Here is a 21,691-nt window from a genome sequence, read left to right as displayed (position 1 = left end):
TATTACCAGGATGGAGGGAGAGGTAGTCGCATAGAAATGATCGGTGTGGGGCGCATGCCTTTCAGAACACAGCACTATTCACACTGGTGAACAATACACCTTGGTCTCAGTGCTCATATTCCCATCGATCTGCAACTTATTCCCTATGCACATTGCTACACCTTCTCTTCTATGTTACCTCCATTTCCCAGTTTCAGTGACAACAATGCGATTGAAATTACCATACAGAGATAACCGAAGCAATGACCAAGCACTGTTTTAGCCTTTACCAGAACTCAGCAGATGCGTGAAATATCCAGAGCTATTAGCCATCACAGTGAAGCGATGAGAACAGAGATAGCTGGGAACATGGACGGCTGAACACTGCAGCTAGATATTGGTATGAAACCTAGACAACCAGCTATAAGCACTGAGGACTCATATTTAGATGGCTCTGACAAACGGAGCAAGACAGAAAGAGCAATGTATTGGGTAAAACACTTCAGTTAGTTTAAGCTACAAGTTTTAGTATGATGCTGGAGAAAGGAATACCCATTTAAGCCATACAAATACAGTATCTTTGGAAATGATATGCTGCTGCATGAGAGGTGTCATTTAAAGCCCCTGGGCCCCAATGCCAAATTTATGATAGAGCTGCCAATCTACCCTGTGCTTCTTATAATCCCTCAGACTCATGCACTCAGGTGTGATTGGTATCTCAGAAACTCTTTTATCTGCACCCTGTCCAAGAATGTTGCTTCTGGTCTATATGTGGAACAATGATCCTCACATCTTTCCATAGGAACTAAATAATCTATACATTGGAGTTTCTAGAGTTATAAAAAAAAAACTAGAAAAAGTAGTATCCATGAATGGTGTAAAAGGTGTTTGTTATTTATTTTCATTGGGTTTACAGCCTTATTACAGCCTGAGCTCATGTAAAGAGCCAGTGAATATTTAATGCTGAATTGAAAGGTTGGTTTAAGCATTTCCCTTATACAGGACTTCATTTGCCATATAGACAAACTAGTCACTATGAGACGGTACAAGGTAGACAGAACTTTCACCAGACAATACATAGACAATGAATTGGTGACTCATTTCCGTATGGTATTAATAGATGTGTTACTCCATGTGGATAAGCATGTAAACGGTCAAGTAAGTGTTTGCATTTACAGTGCCTAGGGCACGACATATGTAATGTGAGGGTGCGGACCTAGAGGGCGCTGTAGAGCGAGCAAAAACAGGGTTAAAAAGGACTCTGACCACACCTATACCAGAGAAAGGCGCTGAACTCCAGAGGGAGTGCACATAGCAGGAGAGTGCTGCTGGTGATCTGCAGGAGCAGGTGGATCGTGGACCAGTTAGAGACAGACAGTAGGACTGGGTTCCATAAAGGACTTGGGTAAGCTCAGTGTGAGCCGGACTGGTGAGATGAAACCTCAGTAGAGTATCTTGCCCTCAATAGCTTAGTTGGGGATCAAGAAGTGAGGTAGTGCCTTGTGTATAGGCTGTTTGTTATTTTTGTTCCTGTTATACGATGAATAAAGCCACTTATTTTGGACTGCATTACCTGATCTGCTGTTTATTTGGCACCCAGCGCCACCAACACCTCTGTAACTCCTTTGAAGCTAAATTACCCCCAATTGTCACAGTAAATATAGTATTACACTTAACTATGTAATTGAAGTTATTATTGGGAAGGATATTATAGTAAGATTTCATTAGTATTAACAAGATTAGCCTTGTGAGCAAGCACGTGGCATTGCCTACAGAAATGGTGAGAGCTAAAATGAAACAGATTTTTGATTTTTAAATATTTATTAGCATGAGAACATTTCAAGGTTTTATTACATCAATATACAGTATATGTTTATTTGCTATATGAATACTTATTTGGCTAACAGCTATCTCTCTTGCCTTCTCTGTAAATATCTGTCTTTGTGGGACCACCAATATGACAGTGCTAGCTACAGTGTGCCCAATGTAGAACAGGTAATACTACAATTCTGACAACCCCCTTTCAGAGTCTCAGTTGCAGGAACAGTGTACTTGTGCATCATTGAAGTGTCCTCAGACTTGATGCTCCATAACAGTACCAACCACTGCAACCACTGTGCCCAAATAACAGAGCTAACCAGACTTCCAATCACAAATTACAAATAGTAACACCAGTTTCTATCACCTCTATCAGGAATGTACATCTGTCTATTTACTTATCCACACACCACCACCCTAGCTCAGAACTTTCCAGAACTTGCTGTGTAATAATTGCACTTAAATGTAAGTTAGATAGTTGTACGTTTTCAGGGGAAAATTTATAGAGCTCTATAGAACGGCACTTGGTATAGACAGAAACGTCTATGTTAGTTAGTGTTCAGCCGAGTAGGTTTATGTTCTTTATTGCCGAAATAGGCTGTTCTCATCTGTTGGTTTTGGACTATATAAATAAACACAAGCAACCCTGTTTGCACCCTACCAGCTCTGTCATTGTCTGTCTGTTGTGAACCGCTTTGCCTACCACTACTGATCCTAATCATCCACAGTATATACATTAATATTCCCACTATAAACTCCACATATCATAAATTATACCCGGCACACATTTCACGAAAGATTTCTTTGACAAAGCCATTTCTGAAACGCGCATCGGTTAGTGTATGATACCTCCTTTTCATTATATCCAATGCTTTGCTCCTTTTTTTATTGAAATACTAGCCTATTGGGATTTATTGATTTATAATGGTGGAGTTATGAGATATAGTCATATGTTCCATTCAGGTGTTGATTTTCATTAGGATGTCCATGGGTTCCATCCCATTTATATATTGATTATCTGTATGGGTTAATAAATATATAATGTAGAGGTACAGTTTTGTAACTTTCCTGGGCGTATTTGATTTGTTAGGACATCACGGGGCCTATTCTTGTGTAATATTTGCCCTTTTTTAAATTGGTTTAAATGCCGGATTAGGTTGTCACTAATAGACCGAACGCAGATGTGCACTGGGCCTAACAAATAAGTTGCAACATTTAAAATGTGTATTTATAAGATAAAAGTATCACATTGTTTACCTATGCTGCATAAAACACAACAATAAATGCCACTTATGTACAGAAATGTAGTAAAAATGCTTATAGATCCTCTGGTCACTAGAAATAAAACAAGGTCAAGCGGAGTGTACAGTGTTCTAACATATATTCATTGCACAGGACTGCACTATACAGTGGATCCATTTTAAAATGAAGAATATATTCTGGCATTTTATACTAATAACAAAGAGAATAAACTGTAATTGATGGTTGTTTTAATATATATTACCTGTACAATAATCCCTTTAGATTTGTACTCAGCTTGAAGGGCTTTGGAGAAAGTAGTAACAAATGCCTATTAAATGTAGCACAAAAACAGATTATTGCAAGGTAAATAATAACAATGAAGGAGAACTCAAAATTTAGGAAATACATATGAAGATAATATCCAAATACAGTAGCCCTTCAAATTATTAAATTTATTCTGGGATGATTTTTGTTAATGAAAATATTGTAATTTAAGAGCATGACTATGAAAAAAAAAAACCTAAATGCTAACTAAAATAAGCGAAAATGAATAGAATGAGCGAGTAGTATTAGATCGAGTAGGTATTCGATCGAATACTACGGTAGTCGAAATATTCATACTCGATCAAATACTACTAGCTATTCGCAGTAAATATTCGATTCAGAACCAGCGTTGATTGGCCGAATGCTATACAGTGTATGGCATTCGGCCAATCAACGCTGGTTCTGCAGCAGGCTCGTCCTTGCTAGTCGGGAGAGCTGGCAGCTTGCTGTTACGAGGGAGCTGACTGTTTCTCATAGGAATGCATTGACCAGCATTGATTGGCCAGTGTACAGCATTCGGCCAGTCCACGCTGGTTCTGCTGGAGGCTCGTCAGTGAGGAGGTGAGGTTTAAGATCGGACCACAGCAGTCTCCATTGTGGTCTGATCTTAGACTCCGCCTCCTCACAGACGAGTCTCCAGCAGAGCCAGCGTTGATTAGCCGAATGCTGTACACTGGCCAATCAACGCTGGTCAATGCATTCCTATGACAAAAAAGTCAGCTCCCTCGTAACAGCAAGCTGCCAGCTCTCCCGACTAGCAAGGATGAGCCTGCTGCAGAACCAGCGTTGATTTGCCGCAGGCTCGTCTTTGCTAGTCAGGAGAGCTGGCAGCTTGCGGTTACGAGGGAGCTGACTTTTTATCAGTGCAACTGTAAGTGCTGTGCAGTTAAAGCGCATGGACCCCATAAACTATAAAGGGATCCATGCGCTTTAACTGCACTTCGCTCCTCCTAAACACTCTCCTCCTGCTACTTGTGGACTTGGTGACTCTCCTTTAGTTGAATAGTGGTTTCCCCTGAAATGAGCATTTTTTTCCCATAGACTATAATGGGATTCGATATTCAATCGAATAAGCAAATATTGAGGCTCTACTCGAAACAAATATCGAATCTCAAATATTTCACTGTTCGCTCATCTCTAAAAATGAAGATTCATGTAAAAAAGAATGCAAATAACAAATACAGATCATGCTAGCCACACATGGCCTCTGGAAATTACTTTGTATGCTAAGAGCAAGAGCTTCTTCAGGGCTAGGTGAAATGCATACCAAGTACCAGGAAAATAAAATGGAGCTGGCCTTACCTAGTGAGAAGCTAAAGAACAGAACATGTAATACCGCTGTGTTGTAGACAGGTGTCACTAGCAAGTTACTCTTTAACACGTGTTCTGCCGGTGACTTGGCATTGTGTATTGTCTGGATCTTCTAGTACATCATATGTGCCACAAATTGGCAGTATCTAGCATTTCTTGTTAAAAGGGTTGTCCAAGACTTGACATTGATGGTCTTTCCTTAGGACAGGTCATCAATATTGGTCTGATACATGGCATGAGGCAGAAAAAGTTGAGCAGATTGATTTAGTTTTGTGGGAAAAGATTCAGCATAACTTGTAATTTATCTATTGATATCTCTGTTATTTCTATACTGAGAAGTCAATGAGGCAGTGGTATCAGTGAATGACAGCTTCCCATCCATGACTGAGCATACATAGATAGCTGTCAATCACTAATAAGACCACCTTGACTTTTCAGCAGAGACAGATATGAGATTTTAATGGATTTATGAGAGGTTAAAGTTTTTTTTTCCCACACAAATATATATCTCAATGTACTCTGCTCTTCCTGCTCTGTAACAAGATCCCTGCAAATTGAACAGCATTTTCCATGTGTCAGGTTCCCTATAATGTACCACTATATTGGATAACAGGTCACATATGAAAGTAAGGAATCAGATTTTAAATACCCCGTAGTCAATAGGGGGGTGAATAGAAAAAGAATCACTTTCCCTGAAGGTCCTGTCCTGTCACTTTCCCTGAAGGTCAACTTATTGATTTGAAAGGGCACTGTGTAATGCTTGACTTTCCCTCTGGAGGCAGTGCAGGTAAAATTAACCAGGTTTCTTCATGTATAAGAGCTGAGCATTAGGGGTTCTAGCAGGGGTACACTTTATTACTAGCTTATTGTGCAGGGGCACATTGAACAAGTAAGCATTGCTCAAAGTGAAAAACCAATGTAAGGCCATGGCAGGAAAAGCTCATATTTTGCAACTCTTAAAAGATAAGCAAAATATATACATTATGAGTTGTTGAAAAATGGGGATAGAGGACTGAGAAGATATGCTGAATTGCATTAACTTACCTTAGAAGCAGAATACAAAGCATAGAGTGGGCAAGGAAAGCCACCAACAGAAGAGGAAATGTTCAAAATAAGACCTTTTCTCCTAAAAATAATACAAGACAATATTATAAAACTGTGATATATTATTTACATTGCAACAAAAATTATCTAAGATAGGCTGCCAGTCCGGACACTTGCAGGCTGGGCAGCAGCAGCTCCAGGGGATGACGCGCTCCCTGCTTTTAGGGATGTAGGGAGCCGGGGTGCTGCTTCTTCACAGCGCAGGCTGAGAGTCATCTCCGGACACTGGCAAGCAGGGCTGCCGCAGCCCAGCCTGCCAGTGTCCAGAGATAACTCTCAGCCTGCGCTGTGAAGAAGCAGACACCAGGGATCCCTAGGCGGCCACAGAACGCCGCTGTCTCCTGCTCTCACGCTCCGCCTGACCCCGCCCACATGCCCGACCCTGACCACAGACATGCCCCACCCACAGGCCCGCCCTGGCCCCGCCCATAGGCCCACCCTGGCACTGCCCACAAGGTGGGTAGTAGATCTTTTGCCTTGCTCAGCTAATAAAGTATCTCACCAGCCGAAAAAGTGTGAGCACCCCTGGACTAGATAGAGTCCTAGGAGCCCTGACAGTATCATGCATGTCTATGTTTTAAGCTAATTTAATCTCTCGATGGTGGCAAATTTATTTGGCCCTAATCTTCAGAGGTTCATTCACCTCTAGCCCTAACCACGAAAGCAGAGATTTCTGTTAATATCCTGGTAACTGCTGCACTTTGCTGATAACACATGTCCTTTTATGGATTTATACAATAAAGTTTTGAGACATCTTACCTGGAGTGCAGGACCCACATTGTACATGGATATACTGTGGCTAAGGAGTGGTTATGAACACAATGTATTTACCTTTGCTCCATCTGCTTCAGTACTAGTCTTGTCATCTAGATAAAAAGACATTTAATATATAGCATATATATATATATATATATATATATATATATATATATATATATATATAAAAAAAAAATAGACAACACTGTTTTATTTGGGATATTGTATTTTCTTTACTCTTTTTTTTTAAGACACAGTTGGAAGAGTTATCTTGGCATTCCTTTGCATCTATTAATTACTAGAGATGAGCGAACAGTGTTCTATCGAACTCATGTTCGATCGGATATTAGGCTGTTCGGCATGTTCGAATCGAATCGAACACCGCGTGGTAAAGTGCGCCATTACTCGATTCCCCTCCCACCTTCCCTGGCGCCTTTTTTGCTCCAATAACAGCGCAGGGTAGGTGGGACAGGAACTACGACACCGGTGACGTTGAGAAAAGTAGGCAAAACCCATTGGCTGCCGAAAACATGTGACCTCTAATTTAAAAGAACAGCGCCGCCCAGGTTCGCGTCATTCTGAGCTTGCAATTCACCGAGGACGGAGGTTTCCGTCCAGTTAGCTAGGGGTTAGATTCTGGGTAGGCAGGGACAGGCTAGATAGGAAGGAGAAGACAACCAACAGCTCTTGTAAGAGCTAAATTCCAGGGAGAAGCTTGTCAGTGTAACGTGGCACTGACGGGCTCAATCGCCGCAACCCAGCTTTCCCAGGATCCTGAATGGAATACACTGTCAGTGTATTCCCGTATACCCGATATATACCCCGATACCCGTTCCAACGGTGTGCCCCCCCACCTTCACCCCAGAAATACCCTACAAGTCCCCTAGCAATAGAATTGGGGCTATATACACCCACAATTTTTACTACTGGTATACAGTGCCATTGTCTGACTGGGAATTCAAAGAATATATTGGGGTTATAAATACCCTCATTTCTTGCTACTGCCATATAGTGCCAGTGTCTGACTGGGAATTCAAAGAATATATTGGGGTTACGTGCACCCACAATTTTTACTACTGGTATACAGTGCCATTGTCTGACTGGGAATTCAAAGAATATATTGGGAATACAAATACCCTCATTTCTTGCTACTGCCATATAGTGCCAGTTTCTGACTGGTAATTCAAAGAATATATTGTGGTTACGTGCACCCACAATTTTTACTACTGGTATACAGTGCCATTGTCTGACTGGGAATTCAAAGAATATATTGGGAATACAAATACCCTCATTTCTTGCTACTGCCATATAGTGCCAGTGTCTGACTGGGAATTCAAAGAATATATTGGGGTTACGTGCACCCACAATTTTTACTACTGGTATACAGTGCCATTGTCTGACTGGGAATTCAAAGAATATATTGGGAATACAAATACCCTCATTTCTTGCTACTGCCATATAGTGCCAGTTTCTGACTGGTAATTCAAAGAATATATTGGGGTTACGTGCACCCACAATTTTTACTACTGGTATACAGTGCCATTGTCTGACTGGGAATTCAAAGAATATATTGGGGTTATAAATACCCTCATTTCTTGCTACTGCCATATAGTGCCAGTGTCTGACTGGTAATTCAAAGAATATATTGGGGTTACGTGCACCCACAATTTTTACTACTGGTATACAGTGCCATTGTCTGACTGGGAATTCAAAGAATATATTGGGAATACAAATACCCTCATTTCTTGCTACTGCCATATAGTGCCAGTGTCTGACTGGGAATTCAAAGAATATATTGGGGTTACGTGCACCCACAATTTTTACTACTGGTATACAGTGCCATTGTCTGACTGGGAATTCAAAGAATATATTGGGAATACAAATACCCTCATTTCTTGCTACTGCCATATAGTGCCAGTTTCTGACTGGTAATTCAAAGAATATATTGGGGTTACGTGCACCCACAATTTTTACTACTGGTATACAGTGCCATTGTCTGACTGGGAATTCAAAGAATATATTGGGAATACAAATACCCTCATTTCTTGCTACTGCCATATAGTGCCAGTGTCTGACTGGGAATTCAAAGAATATATTGGGGTTACGTGCACCCACAATTTTTACTACTGGTATACAGTGCCATTGTCTGACTGGGAATTCAAAGAATATATTGGGGTTATAAATACCCTCATTTCTTGCTACTGCCATATAGTGCCAGTTTCTGACTGGTAATTCAAAGAATATATTGTGGTTACGTGCACCCACAATTTTTACTACTGGTATACAGTGCCATTGTCTGACTGGGAATTCAAAGAATATATTGGGAATACAAATACCCTCATTTCTTGCTACTGCCATATAGTGCCAGTTTCTGACTGGTAATTCAAAGAATATATTGGGGTTACGTGCACCCACAATTTTTACTACTGGTATACAGTGCCATTGTCTGACTGGGAATTCAAAGAATATATTGGGAATACAAATACCCTCATTTCTTGCTACTGCCATATAGTGCCAGTGTCTGACTGGGAATTCAAAGAATATATTGGGGTTACGTGCACCCACAATTTTTACTACTGGTATACAGTGCCATTGTCTGACTGGGAATTCAAAGAATATATTGGGAATACAAATACCCTCATTTCTTGCTACTGCCATATAGTGCCAGTTTCTGACTGGTAATTCAAAGAATATATTGGGGTTACGTGTAGAGATGAGCGAACAGTGTTCTATCGAACTCATGTTCGATCGGATATTAGGCTGTTCGGCATGTTCGAATCGAATCGAACACCGCGTGGTAAAGTGCGCCATTACTCGATTCCCCTCCCACCTTCCCTGGCGCCTTTTTTGCTCCAATAACAGCGCAGGGTAGGTGGGACAGGAACTACGACACCGGTGACGTTGAAAAAAGTAGGCAAAACCCATTGGCTGCCGAAAACATGTGACCTCTAATTTAAAAGAACAGCGACGCCCAGCTTCGCGTCATTCTGAGCTTGCAATTCACCGAGGACGGAGGTTTCCGTCCAGCTAGCTAGGGCTTAGATTCTGGGTAGGCAGGGACAGGCAAGGATAGGAAGGAGAAGACAACCAACAGCTCTTATAAGAGCTAAATTCCAGGGAGAAGCTTGTCAGTGTAACGTGGCACTGACGGGCTCAATCGCCGCAACCCAGCTTTCCCAGGATCCTGAATGGAATACACTGTCAGTGTATTCCCGTATACCCGATATATACCCCGATACCCGTTCCAACGGTGTGCCCCCCCACCTTCACCCCAGAAATACCCTGCAAGTCACCTAGCAATAGAATTGGGGCTATATACACCCACAATTTTTACTACTGGTATACAGTGCCATTGTCTGACTGGGAATTCAAAGAATATATTGGGAATACAAATACCCTCATTTCTTGCTACTGCCATATAGTGCCAGTGTCTGACTGGGAATTCAAAGAATATATTGGGGTTACGTGCACCCACAATTTTTACTACTGGTATACAGTGCCATTGTCTGACTGGGAATTCAAAGAATATATTGGGAATACAAATACCCTCATTTCTTGCTACTGCCATATAGTGCCAGTGTCTGACTGGGAATTCAAAGAATATATTGAGGTTACGTGCACCCACAATTTTTACTACTGGTATACAGTGCCATTGTCTGACTGGGAATTCAAAGAATATATTGGGAATACAAATACCCTCATTTCTTGCTACTGCCATATAGTGCCAGTGTCTGACTGGGAATTCAAAGAATATATTGGGGTTACGTGCACCCACAATTTTTACTACTGGTATACAGTGCCATTGTCTGACTGGGAATTCAAAGAATATATTGGGGTTATAAATACCCTCATTTCTTGCTACTGCCATATAGTGCCAGTTTCTGACTGGTAATTCAAAGAATATATTGGGGTTACGTGCACCCACAATTTTTACTACTGGTATACAGTGCCATTGTCTGACTGGGAATTCAAAGAATATATTGGGGTTATAAATACCCTCATTTCTTGCTACTGCCATATAGTGCCAGTTTCTGACTGGTAATTCAAAGAATATATTGGGGTTACGTGCACCCACAATTTTTACTACTGGTATACAGTGCCATTGTCTGACTGGGAATTCAAAGAGTATATTGGGAATACAAATACCCTCATTTCTTGCTACTGCCATATAGTGCCAGTTTCTGACTGGGAATTCAAAGAATATATTGGGGTTACGTGCACCCACAATTTTTACTACTGGTATACAGTGCCATTGTCTGACTGGGAATTCAAAGAATATATTGGGAATACAAATACCCTCATTTCTTGCTACTGCCATATAGTGCCAGTGTCTGACTGGTAATTCAAAGAATATATTGGGGTTACGTGCACCCACAATTTTTACTACTGGTATACAGTGCCATTGTCTGACTGGGAATTCAAAGAGTATATTGGGAATACAAATACCCTCATTTCTTGCTACTGCCATATAGTGCCAGTTTCTGACTGGGAATTCAAAGAATATATTGGGGTTACGTGCACCCACAATTTTTACTACTGGTATAGAGTGCCATTGTCTGACTGGGAATTCAAAGAATATATTGGGGTTATAAATACCCTCATTTCTTGCTACTGCCATATAGTGCCAGTTTCTGACTGGTAATTCAAAGAATATATTGGGGTTACGTGCACCCACAATTTTTACTACTAGTATACAGTGCCATTGTCTGACTGGGAATTCAAAGAATATATTGGGGTTATAAATACCCTCATTTCTTGCTACTGCCATATAGTGCCAGTTTCTGACTGGTAATTCAAAGAATATATTGGGGTTACGTGCACCCACAATTTTTACTACTGGTATACAGTGCCATTGTCTGACTGGGAATTCAAAGAGTATATTGGGAATACAAATACCCTCATTTCTTGCTACTGCCATATAGTGCCAGTTTCTGACTGGTAATTCAAAGAATATATTGGGGTTACGTGCACCCACAATTTTTACTACTGGTATACAGTGCCATTGTCTGACTGGGAATTCAAAGAATATATTGGGGTTATAAATACCCTCATTTCTTGCTACTGCCATATAGTGACAGTTTCTGACTGGTAATTCAAAGAATATATTGGGGTTACGTGCACCCACAATTTTTACTACTGGTATACAGTGCCATTGTCTGACTGGGAATTCAAAGAGTATATTGGGAATACAAATACCCTCATTTCTTGCTACTGCCATATAGTGCCAGTTTCTGACTGGTAATTCAAAGAATATATTGGGGTTACGTGCACCCACAATTTTTACTACTGGTATACAGTGCCATTGTCTGACTGGGAATTCAAAGAGTATATTGGGAATACAAATACCCTCATTTCTTGCTACTGCCATATAGTGCCAGTTTCTGACTGGTAATTCAAAGAATATATTGGGGTTACGTGCACCCACAATTTTTACTACTGGTATACAGTGCCATTGTCTGACTGGGAATTCAAAGAGTATATTGGGAATACAAATACCCTCATTTCTTGCTACTGCCATATAGTGCCAGTTTCTGACTGGGAATTCAAAGAATATATTGGGGTTACGTGCACCCACAATTTTTACTACTGGTATACAGTGCCATTGTCTGACTGGGAATTCAAAGAATATATTGGGGTTATAAATACCCTCATTTCTTGCTACTGCCATATAGTGCCAGTTTCTGACTGGTAATTCAAAGAATATATTGGGGTTACGTGCACCCACAATTTTTACTACTGGTATACAGTGCCATTGTCTGACTGGGAATTCAAAGAATATATTGGGGTTATAAATACCCTCATTTCTTGCTACTGCCATATAGTGCCAGTTTCTGACTGGTAATTCAAAGAATATATTGGGGTTACGTGCACCCACAATTTTTACTACTGGTATACAGTGCCATTGTCTGACTGGGAATTCAAAGAGTATATTGGGAATACAAATACCCTCATTTCTTGCTACTGCCATATAGTGCCAGTTTCTGACTGGGAATTCAAAGAATATATTGGGGTTACGTGCACCCACAATTTTTACTACTGGTATACAGTGCCATTGTCTGACTGGGAATTCAAAGAATATATTGAGGTTATAAATACCCTCATTTCTTGCTACTGCCATATAGTGCCAGTTTCTGACTGGTAATTCGAAGAATATATTGGGGTTACGTGCACCCACAATTTTTACTACTGGTATACAGTGCCATTGTCTGACTGGGAATTCAAAGAGTATATTGGGAATACAAATACCCTCATTTCTTGCTACTGCCATATAGTGCCAGTTTCTGACTGGTAATTCAAAGAATATATTGGGGTTACGTGCACCCACAATTTTTACTACTGGTATACAGTGCCATTGTCTGACTGGGAATTCAAAGAGTATATTGGGAATACAAATACCCTCATTTCTTGCTACTGCCATATAGTGCCAGTTTCTGACTGGGAATTCAAAGAATATATTGGGGTTACGTGCACCCACAATTTTTACTACTGGTATACAGTGCCATTGTCTGACTGGGAATTCAAAGAATATATTGGGGTTATAAATACCCTCATTTCTTGCTACTGCCATATAGTGCCAGTTTCTGACTGGTAATTCAAAGAATATATTGGGGTTACGTGCACCCACAATTTTTACTACTGGTATACAGTGCCATTGTCTGACTGGGAATTCAAAGAATATATTGGGGTTATAAATACCCTCATTTCTTGCTACTGCCATATAGTGCCAGTTTCTGACTGGTAATTCAAAGAATATATTGGGGTTACGTGCACCCACAATTTTTACTACTGGTATACAGTGCCATTGTCTGACTGGGAATTCAAAGAGTATATTGGGAATACAAATACCCTCATTTCTTGCTACTGCCATATAGTGCCAGTTTCTGACTGGGAATTCAAAGAATATATTGGGGTTACGTGCACCCACAATTTTTACTACTGGTATACAGTGCCAATTTCTAACTAGGAATTCAAAATGCGCAAGGCTCCCGGAAAGGGACGTGGACGAGGCCGTGGGCGAGGTCGGGGGAATGGTTCTGGGGAGCAAGGTAGCAGTGAAGCCACAGGGCGTCCCGTGCCTACTCCTGTGGGGCAGCAAGCATTGCGCCACTCCACAGTGCCAGGGTTGCTTGCCACATTAACTAAACTGCAGGGTACAAACCTTAGTAGGCCCGAGAATCAGGAACAGGTCTTGCAATGGCTGTCAGAGAACGCTTACAGCACATTGTCCAGCAGCCAGTCAGACTCTGCCTCCTCTCCTCCTATTACCCAACAGTCTTGTCTTCCTTCCTCCCAAAATTCCGAAGCTTTACAGAACAATAACCCAAACTGTCCCTGCTCCCCAGAGCTGTTCTCCGCTCCTTTCATTGTCCCTCAACCTGCCTCTCCACGTCACGATTCCACGAACCTAACAGAGGAGCATCTGTGTCCAGATGCTCAAACACTAGAGTCTCCTCCATCTCCGTTCGATTTGGTGGTGGATGACCAGCAACCCACCCTCATCGACGATGATGTGACGCAGTTGCCGTCAGGGCATCCAGTTGACCGGCGCATTGTGCGGGAGGAGGAGATGAGACAGGAGTTGGAAGAGGAAGTGGTGGATGATGAGGACACTGACCCGACCTGGACAGGGGGGATGTCAAGCGGGGAAAGTAGTGTGGATGTTGAGGCAGGTGCAGCACCAAAAAGGGTAGCTAGAGGCAGAGGTCAGCAGCTTAGGCGAAGCCAGGCCACACCCGGAATCTCCCAAGATGTTCCAGTTCGTACCCAGCCCCGAAAAACTCCCACCTCGAGGGCACGTTTCTCGAAGGTGTGGAGTTTTTTCAAGGAATGCGCCGAGGACAGATATAGTGTTGTCTGCACAATTTGCCTCTCGAAATTGATTAGGGGCTCTGAGAAGAGCAACCTGTCCACCACTTCAATGCGCCGTCATTTGGAATCCAAGCACTGGAATCAGTGGCAGGCAGCAACGGCAGGACAAAGGCCGCCTGCCGTTCACGCCACTGCCACTGCCTCTGCCACTGCCTCTGCCACTGCCACTGCTGACTGTGCTGGCGATGCACTCCAGAGGACGAGCCAGGACACCACTTCATCTGCCTCCGCCACTTTGTTGACTTCTACCTCATCCTCCCCTGGTCCTGTCTTATCTCCTTCTCCTGCACCATCAAAGGCACCATCAGGCGTTTCTTTACAACAACCCACCATCTCTCAGACATTGGAGCGGCGGCAGAAATACACTGCTAACCACCCACACGCGCAAGCCTTGAACGCCAACATCGCTAAACTGCTGGCCCAGGAGATGTTGGCGTTCCGGCTTGTTGAAACTCCCGCCTTCCTGGACCTGATGGCAACTGCGGCACCTCGCTATGCCGTCCCTAGCCGTCACTACTTCTCCCGGTGTGCCGTCCCCGCCTTGCACCAGCACGTGTCACTCAACATCAGGCGGGCCCTTAGTTCCGCGCTTTGCACAAAGGTCCACTTGACCACCGACGCGTGGACAAGTGCATGCGGACAGGGACGCTACATTTCACTGACGGCACACTGGGTGAATGTAGTTGAGGCTGGGACTGCTTCCCAAACTGGCCCGGTGTACCTCGTCTCCCCGCCTAACATTCCTGGCAGGGACACGAGAAGAACACCCCCCTCCTCCTCCTCCTCTACCGCCTCCTCCTCCGCCACCGCCTCCTCCTCCGCCACCGTCTCCTCCTCCGCTGTTAGATTGACCCCAGCTACGAGTTGGAAACGTTGCAGCACTGGCGTTGGTAGACGTCAGCAGGCTGTGCTGAAGCTGATCAGCTTGGGGGACAGACAGCACACTGCCTCCGAGGTGAGGGATGCCCTCCTCGATGAGACGGCAATATGGTTTGAGCCGCTGCACCTGGGCCCAGGCATGGTCGTTTGTGATAACGGCCGGAACCTGGTAGCAGCTCTGGAGCTTGCCGGACTCCAACATGTTCCATGCCTGGCCCACGTCTTCAACCTAGTGGTGCAACGTTTCCTAAAGAGCTACCCCAATGTTCCAGAGCTACTGGTGAAAGTGCGGCGCATGTGCGCCCACTTTCGCAAGTCGACAGTAGCCGCTGCTAGCTTAAAATCTCTCCAGCAACGCCTGCATGTGCCACAACACCGGCTTTTGTGCGACGTCCCCACACGCTGGAACTCAACGTTTCAGATGTTGAATAGAGTGGTTGAGCAGCAGAGACCTTTGATGGAATACCAGCTACAAAACCCTAGGGTGCCACAAAGTCAGCTGCCTCAGTTTCACATCCATGAGTGGCCATGGATGAGAGACCTTTGTGACATCCTACGGGTCTTTGAGGAGTCCACAAGGAGGGTGAGCTCTGAGGATGCGATGGTGAGCCTTACAATCCCGCTCTTGTGTGTTCTGAGAGAATCCCTGATTGACATCAGGGATAACTCAGATCACACAGAGGAGTTAGGGATAGCATCCGATCCGTCACAGCTGGAGAGTAGGTCCACACATCTGTCCGCTTCACTGCGTTTAATGGAGGAGGAGGAGGAGGAGGAAGAAGAGTTGTCCGATGATGTGATGGTGATACAGGAGGCTTCCGGGCAACTTCGAATCGTCCCATTGTTGCAGCGCGGATGGGTAGACATGGAGGATGAGGAGGAAATGGAGATTGAACTTTCCGGTGGGGCCAGAGGAGTCATGCCAACTAACACTGTGGCAGACATGGCTGAGTTCATGTTGGGGTGCTTTACAACCGACAAGCGTATTGTCAAAATCATGGAGGACAACCAGTACTGGATCTTTGCTATCCTTGACCCCCGGTATAAAAACAACATCTCGTCTTTTATTCCGGTAGAGGGGAGGGCCAATCGCATCAATGCTTGCCACAGGCAATTGGTGCAGAATATGATGGAGATGTTTCCAGCATGTGACGTTGGCGGCAGGGAGGGCAGTTCCTCCAGTAGGCAACCAAGTTCTCACCGGTCCACACAAACGAGGGGCACACTGTCTAAGGTCTGGGACACCTTGATGGCACCCCCTCGCCAAAGTGCCGCCACGGAGGGTCCTAGTGTCACCAGGCATGAGAAGTATAGGCGCATGTTGCGGGAATACCTTTCCGACCACAGCCCTGTCCTCTCCGACCCCTCTGCGTCCTACATGTATTGGGTGTCGAAGTTGGACCTGTGGCTTGAACTTGCCCTATATGCCTTGGAGGTGCTGTCCTGTCCTGCCGCCAGCGTCCTATCTGAGAGGGTGTTCAGTGCAGCCGGTGGCATCATCACTGACAAGCGCACCCGTCTGTCAGCTGAGAGTGCCGACCGGCTCACTTTGATAAAAATGAACCACCACTGGATAGAGCCTTCATTTTTGTGCCCACCTGTGTAAAGCACCCCAACATGAAACTCCATGTCTGTACTCAACCTCTCCAATTCCTCCGCATCCTCATACTCATCCACCATAAGCGTTGCACAATTCTGCTAATACTAGGCTCCCTCCAACATGATTTCCCCCAACTCTGCTGGTTAGAGGCTCCCTCCACCCTGATTTCCACCAACTCTGCTGGTTAGAGGCTCCCTCCACCCTGCTTTCCCACAACTCTGCTGGTTAGAGGCTCCCTCCACCATGAATTTGCCCAAACTGGGCTGGTTAGAGGCTCCCTCCACCATGAATTGGTCCAAACTGGGGTTTTTAGAGGCTCCCTCCACCATGAATTTGCCAAAACTGGGCTGTTTAGAGGCTCCCTCCACCATGAATTGGTCCAAATTGGGGTTTTTAGAGGCTCCCTCCACCATGAATTTGCCCAAACTGGGCTGGTTAGAGGCTCCCTCCACCATGAATTGGTCCAAACTGGGCTGGTTAGAGGCTCCCTCCACCATGAATTGGTCCAAATTGGGGTTTTTAGAGGCTCCCTCCACCATGAATTGGTCCAAACTGGGCTGTTTAGAGGCTCCCTCCACCATGAATTGGTCCAAACTGGGGTTTTTAGAGGCTCCCTCCACCATGAATTGGTCCAAACTGGGCTGGTTAGAGGCTCCCTCCACCATGAATTGGTCCAAACTGGGTTTTTTAGAGGCTCCCTCCACCATGAATTGGTCCAAACTGGGGTTTTTAGAGGCTCCCTCCACCATGAATTGGTCCAAACTGGGGTTTTTAGAGGCTCCCTCAACCATGAATTGGTCCAAACTGGGGTTTTTAGAGGCTCCCTCCACCATGAATTTGCCCAAACTGGGCTGTTTAGAGGCTCCCTCCACCATGAATTGGTCCAAACTGGGTTTTTTAGAGGCTCCCTCCACCATGAATTGGTCCAAACTGGGGTTTTTAGAGGCTCCCTCCACCATGAATTGGTCCAAACTGGGGTTTTTAGAGGCTCCCTCCACCATGAATTTGCCCAAACTGGGCTGTTTAGAGGCTCCCTCCACCATGAATTTGCCCAAACTGGGCTGTTTAGAGGCTCCCTCCACCATGAATTTGCCCAAACTGGGCTGGTTAGAGGCTCCCTCCACCATGAATTGGTCCAAACTGGGGTTTTTAGAGGCTCCCTCCACCATGAATTGGTCCAAACTTGGCTGTTTAGAGGCTCCCTCCACCATTAATTGGTCCAAACTGGGCTGGTTAGAGGCTCCCTCCACCATGAATTGGTCCAAACTGGGTTTTTTAGAGGCTCCCTCCACCATGAATTGGTCCAAACTGGGGTTTTTAGAGGCTCCCTCCACCATGAATTGGTCCAAACTGGGCTGTTTAGCGGCTCCCTCCACCTTTAATTGGTCCAAACTGGGCTGGTTAGAGGCTCCCTCCACCATGAATTTGCCCAAACTGGGCTGTTTAGAGGCTCCCTCCACCATGAATTTGCCCAAACTGGGCTGGTTAGAGGCTCCCTCCACCATGAATTGGTCCAAACTTGGCTGTTTAGAGGCTCCCTCCACCATGAATTGGTCCAAACTGGGGTGGTTAGAGGCTCCCTCCACCATTAATTGGTCCAAACTGGGCTGGTTAGAGGCTCCCTCCACCATTAATTGGTCCAAACTGGGCTGGTTAGAGGCTCCCTCCACCATTAATTGGTCCAAACTGGGCTGGTTAGAGGCTCCCTCCACCATTAATTGGTCCAAACTGGGCTGGTTAGAGGCTCCCTCCACCATGAATTTGCCCAAACTGGGCTGTTTAGAGGCTCCCTCCACCATGAATTTGCCCAAACTGGGCTGGTTAGAGGCTCCCTCCACCATGAATTGGTCCAAACTGGGTTTTTTAGAGGCTCCCTCCACCATGAATTTGCCCAAACTGGGCTGGTTAGAGGCTCCCTCCACCATGAATTGGTCCAAACTGGGTTTTTTAGAGGCTCCCTCCACCATGAATTTGCCCAAACTGGGCTGGTTAGAGGCTCCCTCCACCATGAATTGGTCCAAACTGGGTTTTTTAGAGGCTCCCTCCACCATGAATTTGCCCAAACTGGGCTGGTTAGAGGCTCCCTCCACCATGAATTGGTCCAAACTGGGTTTTTTAGAGGCTCCCTCCACCATGAATTTGCCCACACTGGGCTGGTTAGAGGCTCCCTCCACCATGAATTGGTCCAAACTGGGGTTTTTAGAGGCTCCCTCCACCATGAATTTGCCCAAACTGGGGTGTTTAGAGGCTCCCTCCACCATGAATTTGCCCAAACTCTGCTGGTTAGAGGCTCAATCCACCCTGATTTTCAAAACAAATGTTGGTGCCAACCTCAACTTACTACAAGGGCCAAATTCACTGCTGGTGACAAGCTCTCCTCACTGCAAGTGCCAAATACACATGTTTCAAGGTGTTTTCCTACTGTCAGAGATGTGGTATTGAGTGTGTAAAGTGTGTAGTTGTTAGGCTGTGATGTTGGGGTAATAGAGGGTCTTTGGTGTGTTAGATGCCCCCAGACATGCTTCCCCTGCTGTCCCAGTGTCATTCCAGAGGTGTTGGCATCATTTCCTGGGGTGTCATAGTGGACTTGGTGACCCTCCAGACACGGATTTGGGTTTCCCCCTTAACGAGTATCTGTTCCCCATAGACTATAATGGGGTTCGAAACCCATTCGAACACACGAACATTGAGCGGCTGTTCGAATCGAATTTCGAACCTCGAACATTTTAGTGTTCGCTCATCTCTATTAATTACTGATGGTAGACTGTTGGGACTTAATACATATGCCTGTTACTTTTGTCTTTATCTATCACTTAATGCAGTGTTTATGTGCACAGTCATGTGAATTACGTATGTGACTTAATCGCTTCTGGACTGATCGGTGGCTGATTATTTCTTTATTCTATACCGTTGCCTACTCTTAATATTTTTTTTCGAAAATCCCAGGTATCTCCTTCAACATAATTGTGGGTAATCCAGCATGTTTGACCTACAGTATAACGCCGGTTGCAGACGACTGTGCTGTGACCAGCCTGCTATGATTTGATGTCCCCGTGTGCTGGCCGTGCACAGGCATACCATTGAATGAATAGGAGCCATGGAAGCATGGGACACAAAATAGGACAGGAATAGGACCTGTTCTATCTGATGTGGCCCAGACTGTCAGCCCGCACACGGGACCATGAAAATCATGGTTGTGTATACTGGCCCATAGAAAAGAATAGGTCATAATGCTATCCGTGAAATACACGGATAGCACACTGACCCACACCACGGTTGTCTGCAACTGGCCTAAAGGAGTTGAGCAATTTTTTTCAAGGACACAAGAAGTTGTTGGATTAGTCATGTATAAAAAGAGTCACACCTGGAGCTGTAAGGCATAGAATGGTCAGTGCGGATACATTATCATTAACGTTATAACATTTATTTAAAAGATCAGAATGGGTACACTTTGTTAAAATGGAGCACATAATGTTTATCTACACACGATTTTTGAGATCAGTAGCGTACAATATTTATAAAAATCCAATTGAAAATCTATTGTGCAACTCGGCAACCAACCAAAATTCTGCTTTCTTTACTTTAAAACCGCTGTTTCCCACTGTGTAATGTTTTTGCAGCCATCTTCATAATTCAAATAGACTACCATAACTAAATTAAAATAATTCATGTTTTCATATGGGAATTTAAAGAGAGTACAAAAATTCTAACGGTTGGGGGAAACCCATTGATTTGCCACTTTTGATTAGTATTACCACATACAGTTTTAGAACAATTCTATGAATCTCTGTAGGAAATTTGCCAACATACTTTTGTGCTTCATCAAGCATGAGCTAAAACCAAAACAATCTGGAGTAAGGAAACATTAAAACATTGTGTGGAAAACTGGCCAACAATCCGATAATTTCATGTCAGCAAGACCTTATTTCATTGATATGTAATCCACTGTGTGAACATAAAACAATTTAAATTAGATGAAACTTTATATATTTCCAAAAATTGGTATACCAAATTTTAGAAGATTTACCTCAAGAGAATGTATCATCTTTTTTATTTATTGAAAGTGAAATATATTATTTATTATTATTTATGTATATATTATTATTATTTTATATTGCACCATTAATTCCATGGTGCTTTACATTTAGGGGTTTACATACAGTACACAAAATATACAAACTAATATAATTTTTTTTATTTTTATTTTTTTAGAAATTTGCCATACAGCAGTCTCATGGCATACAGCAGCAATAGACTACAACCGACAAGTCAATGGGTGACTTTTCTAGACATGCTCTGTGCAGGGTGAGGGAATAGATAAGCTGTAGTCAGTAGAGATATCTTATAGAGTTGTTATCTACTACTATAATACAGTCTGCCTTTTCTGTGATGTGGATAAGTCACTTGCTGCAAAGAAAATCCCTGCAGAATTGACAAGTGTCAGCATATTATTTAGGCTTAGGGAACAGAGTGAAGATTACAAGTTTTAGTCATACTAGCCAACTCTTTTGGAATGTCTGGATGGTCTTAAAAATAAGGATGACTTCCTGGAGTTCTGAAAGAGACCTCTCCAGGCCTGGAAGTGTGCACTGAAAGGGTGTAACCCTTCCTCGTACCCCATTCTCCTGTACAGCTCTGCGCAAATGTTGGCAAGTAAGGATTTTGGCACTTAAAAATATGTTAAACATAAAAATTTGGCGATACCATAGGTTACAGACAATATTTTTCTAACTTAACATAATTGGCGTCTCCAAATCTGAAAAAGTCCAAATGTAACAAAAAAAAGGTTATCTTAGGCTGGAGCCCCAT

General features: G+C 43.8%; 1 protein-coding gene across 1 annotated transcript in view; it reads right to left on the bottom strand.

Moving 5' to 3' along the window:
- Positions 1 to 21,691, bottom strand: part of HSD17B3 (hydroxysteroid 17-beta dehydrogenase 3) — a 60,524-nt gene that overhangs the window by 3,127 nt on the left and 35,706 nt on the right. Inside the window, exons 7-9 of the mRNA XM_075263426.1 lie at positions 6,610 to 6,644; positions 5,719 to 5,800; positions 3,302 to 3,367 (exon numbers count right to left, since the gene is read on the bottom strand). Of these exons, the coding sequence (XP_075119527.1) occupies positions 3,302 to 3,367; positions 5,719 to 5,800; positions 6,610 to 6,644 (183 nt within the window). The remainder of the gene's footprint in view (positions 1 to 3,301; positions 3,368 to 5,718; positions 5,801 to 6,609; positions 6,645 to 21,691) is intronic.

The sequence above is a fragment of the Leptodactylus fuscus genome, chromosome 1 (genome assembly GCF_031893055.1).
Source record: "Leptodactylus fuscus isolate aLepFus1 chromosome 1, aLepFus1.hap2, whole genome shotgun sequence".
In the NCBI taxonomy this organism is placed as follows: Eukaryota; Metazoa; Chordata; class Amphibia; order Anura; family Leptodactylidae; genus Leptodactylus; species Leptodactylus fuscus.
Note: the sequence above shows the minus strand (reverse complement) of the source record. Positions and strands in the feature narration are given on the sequence as shown.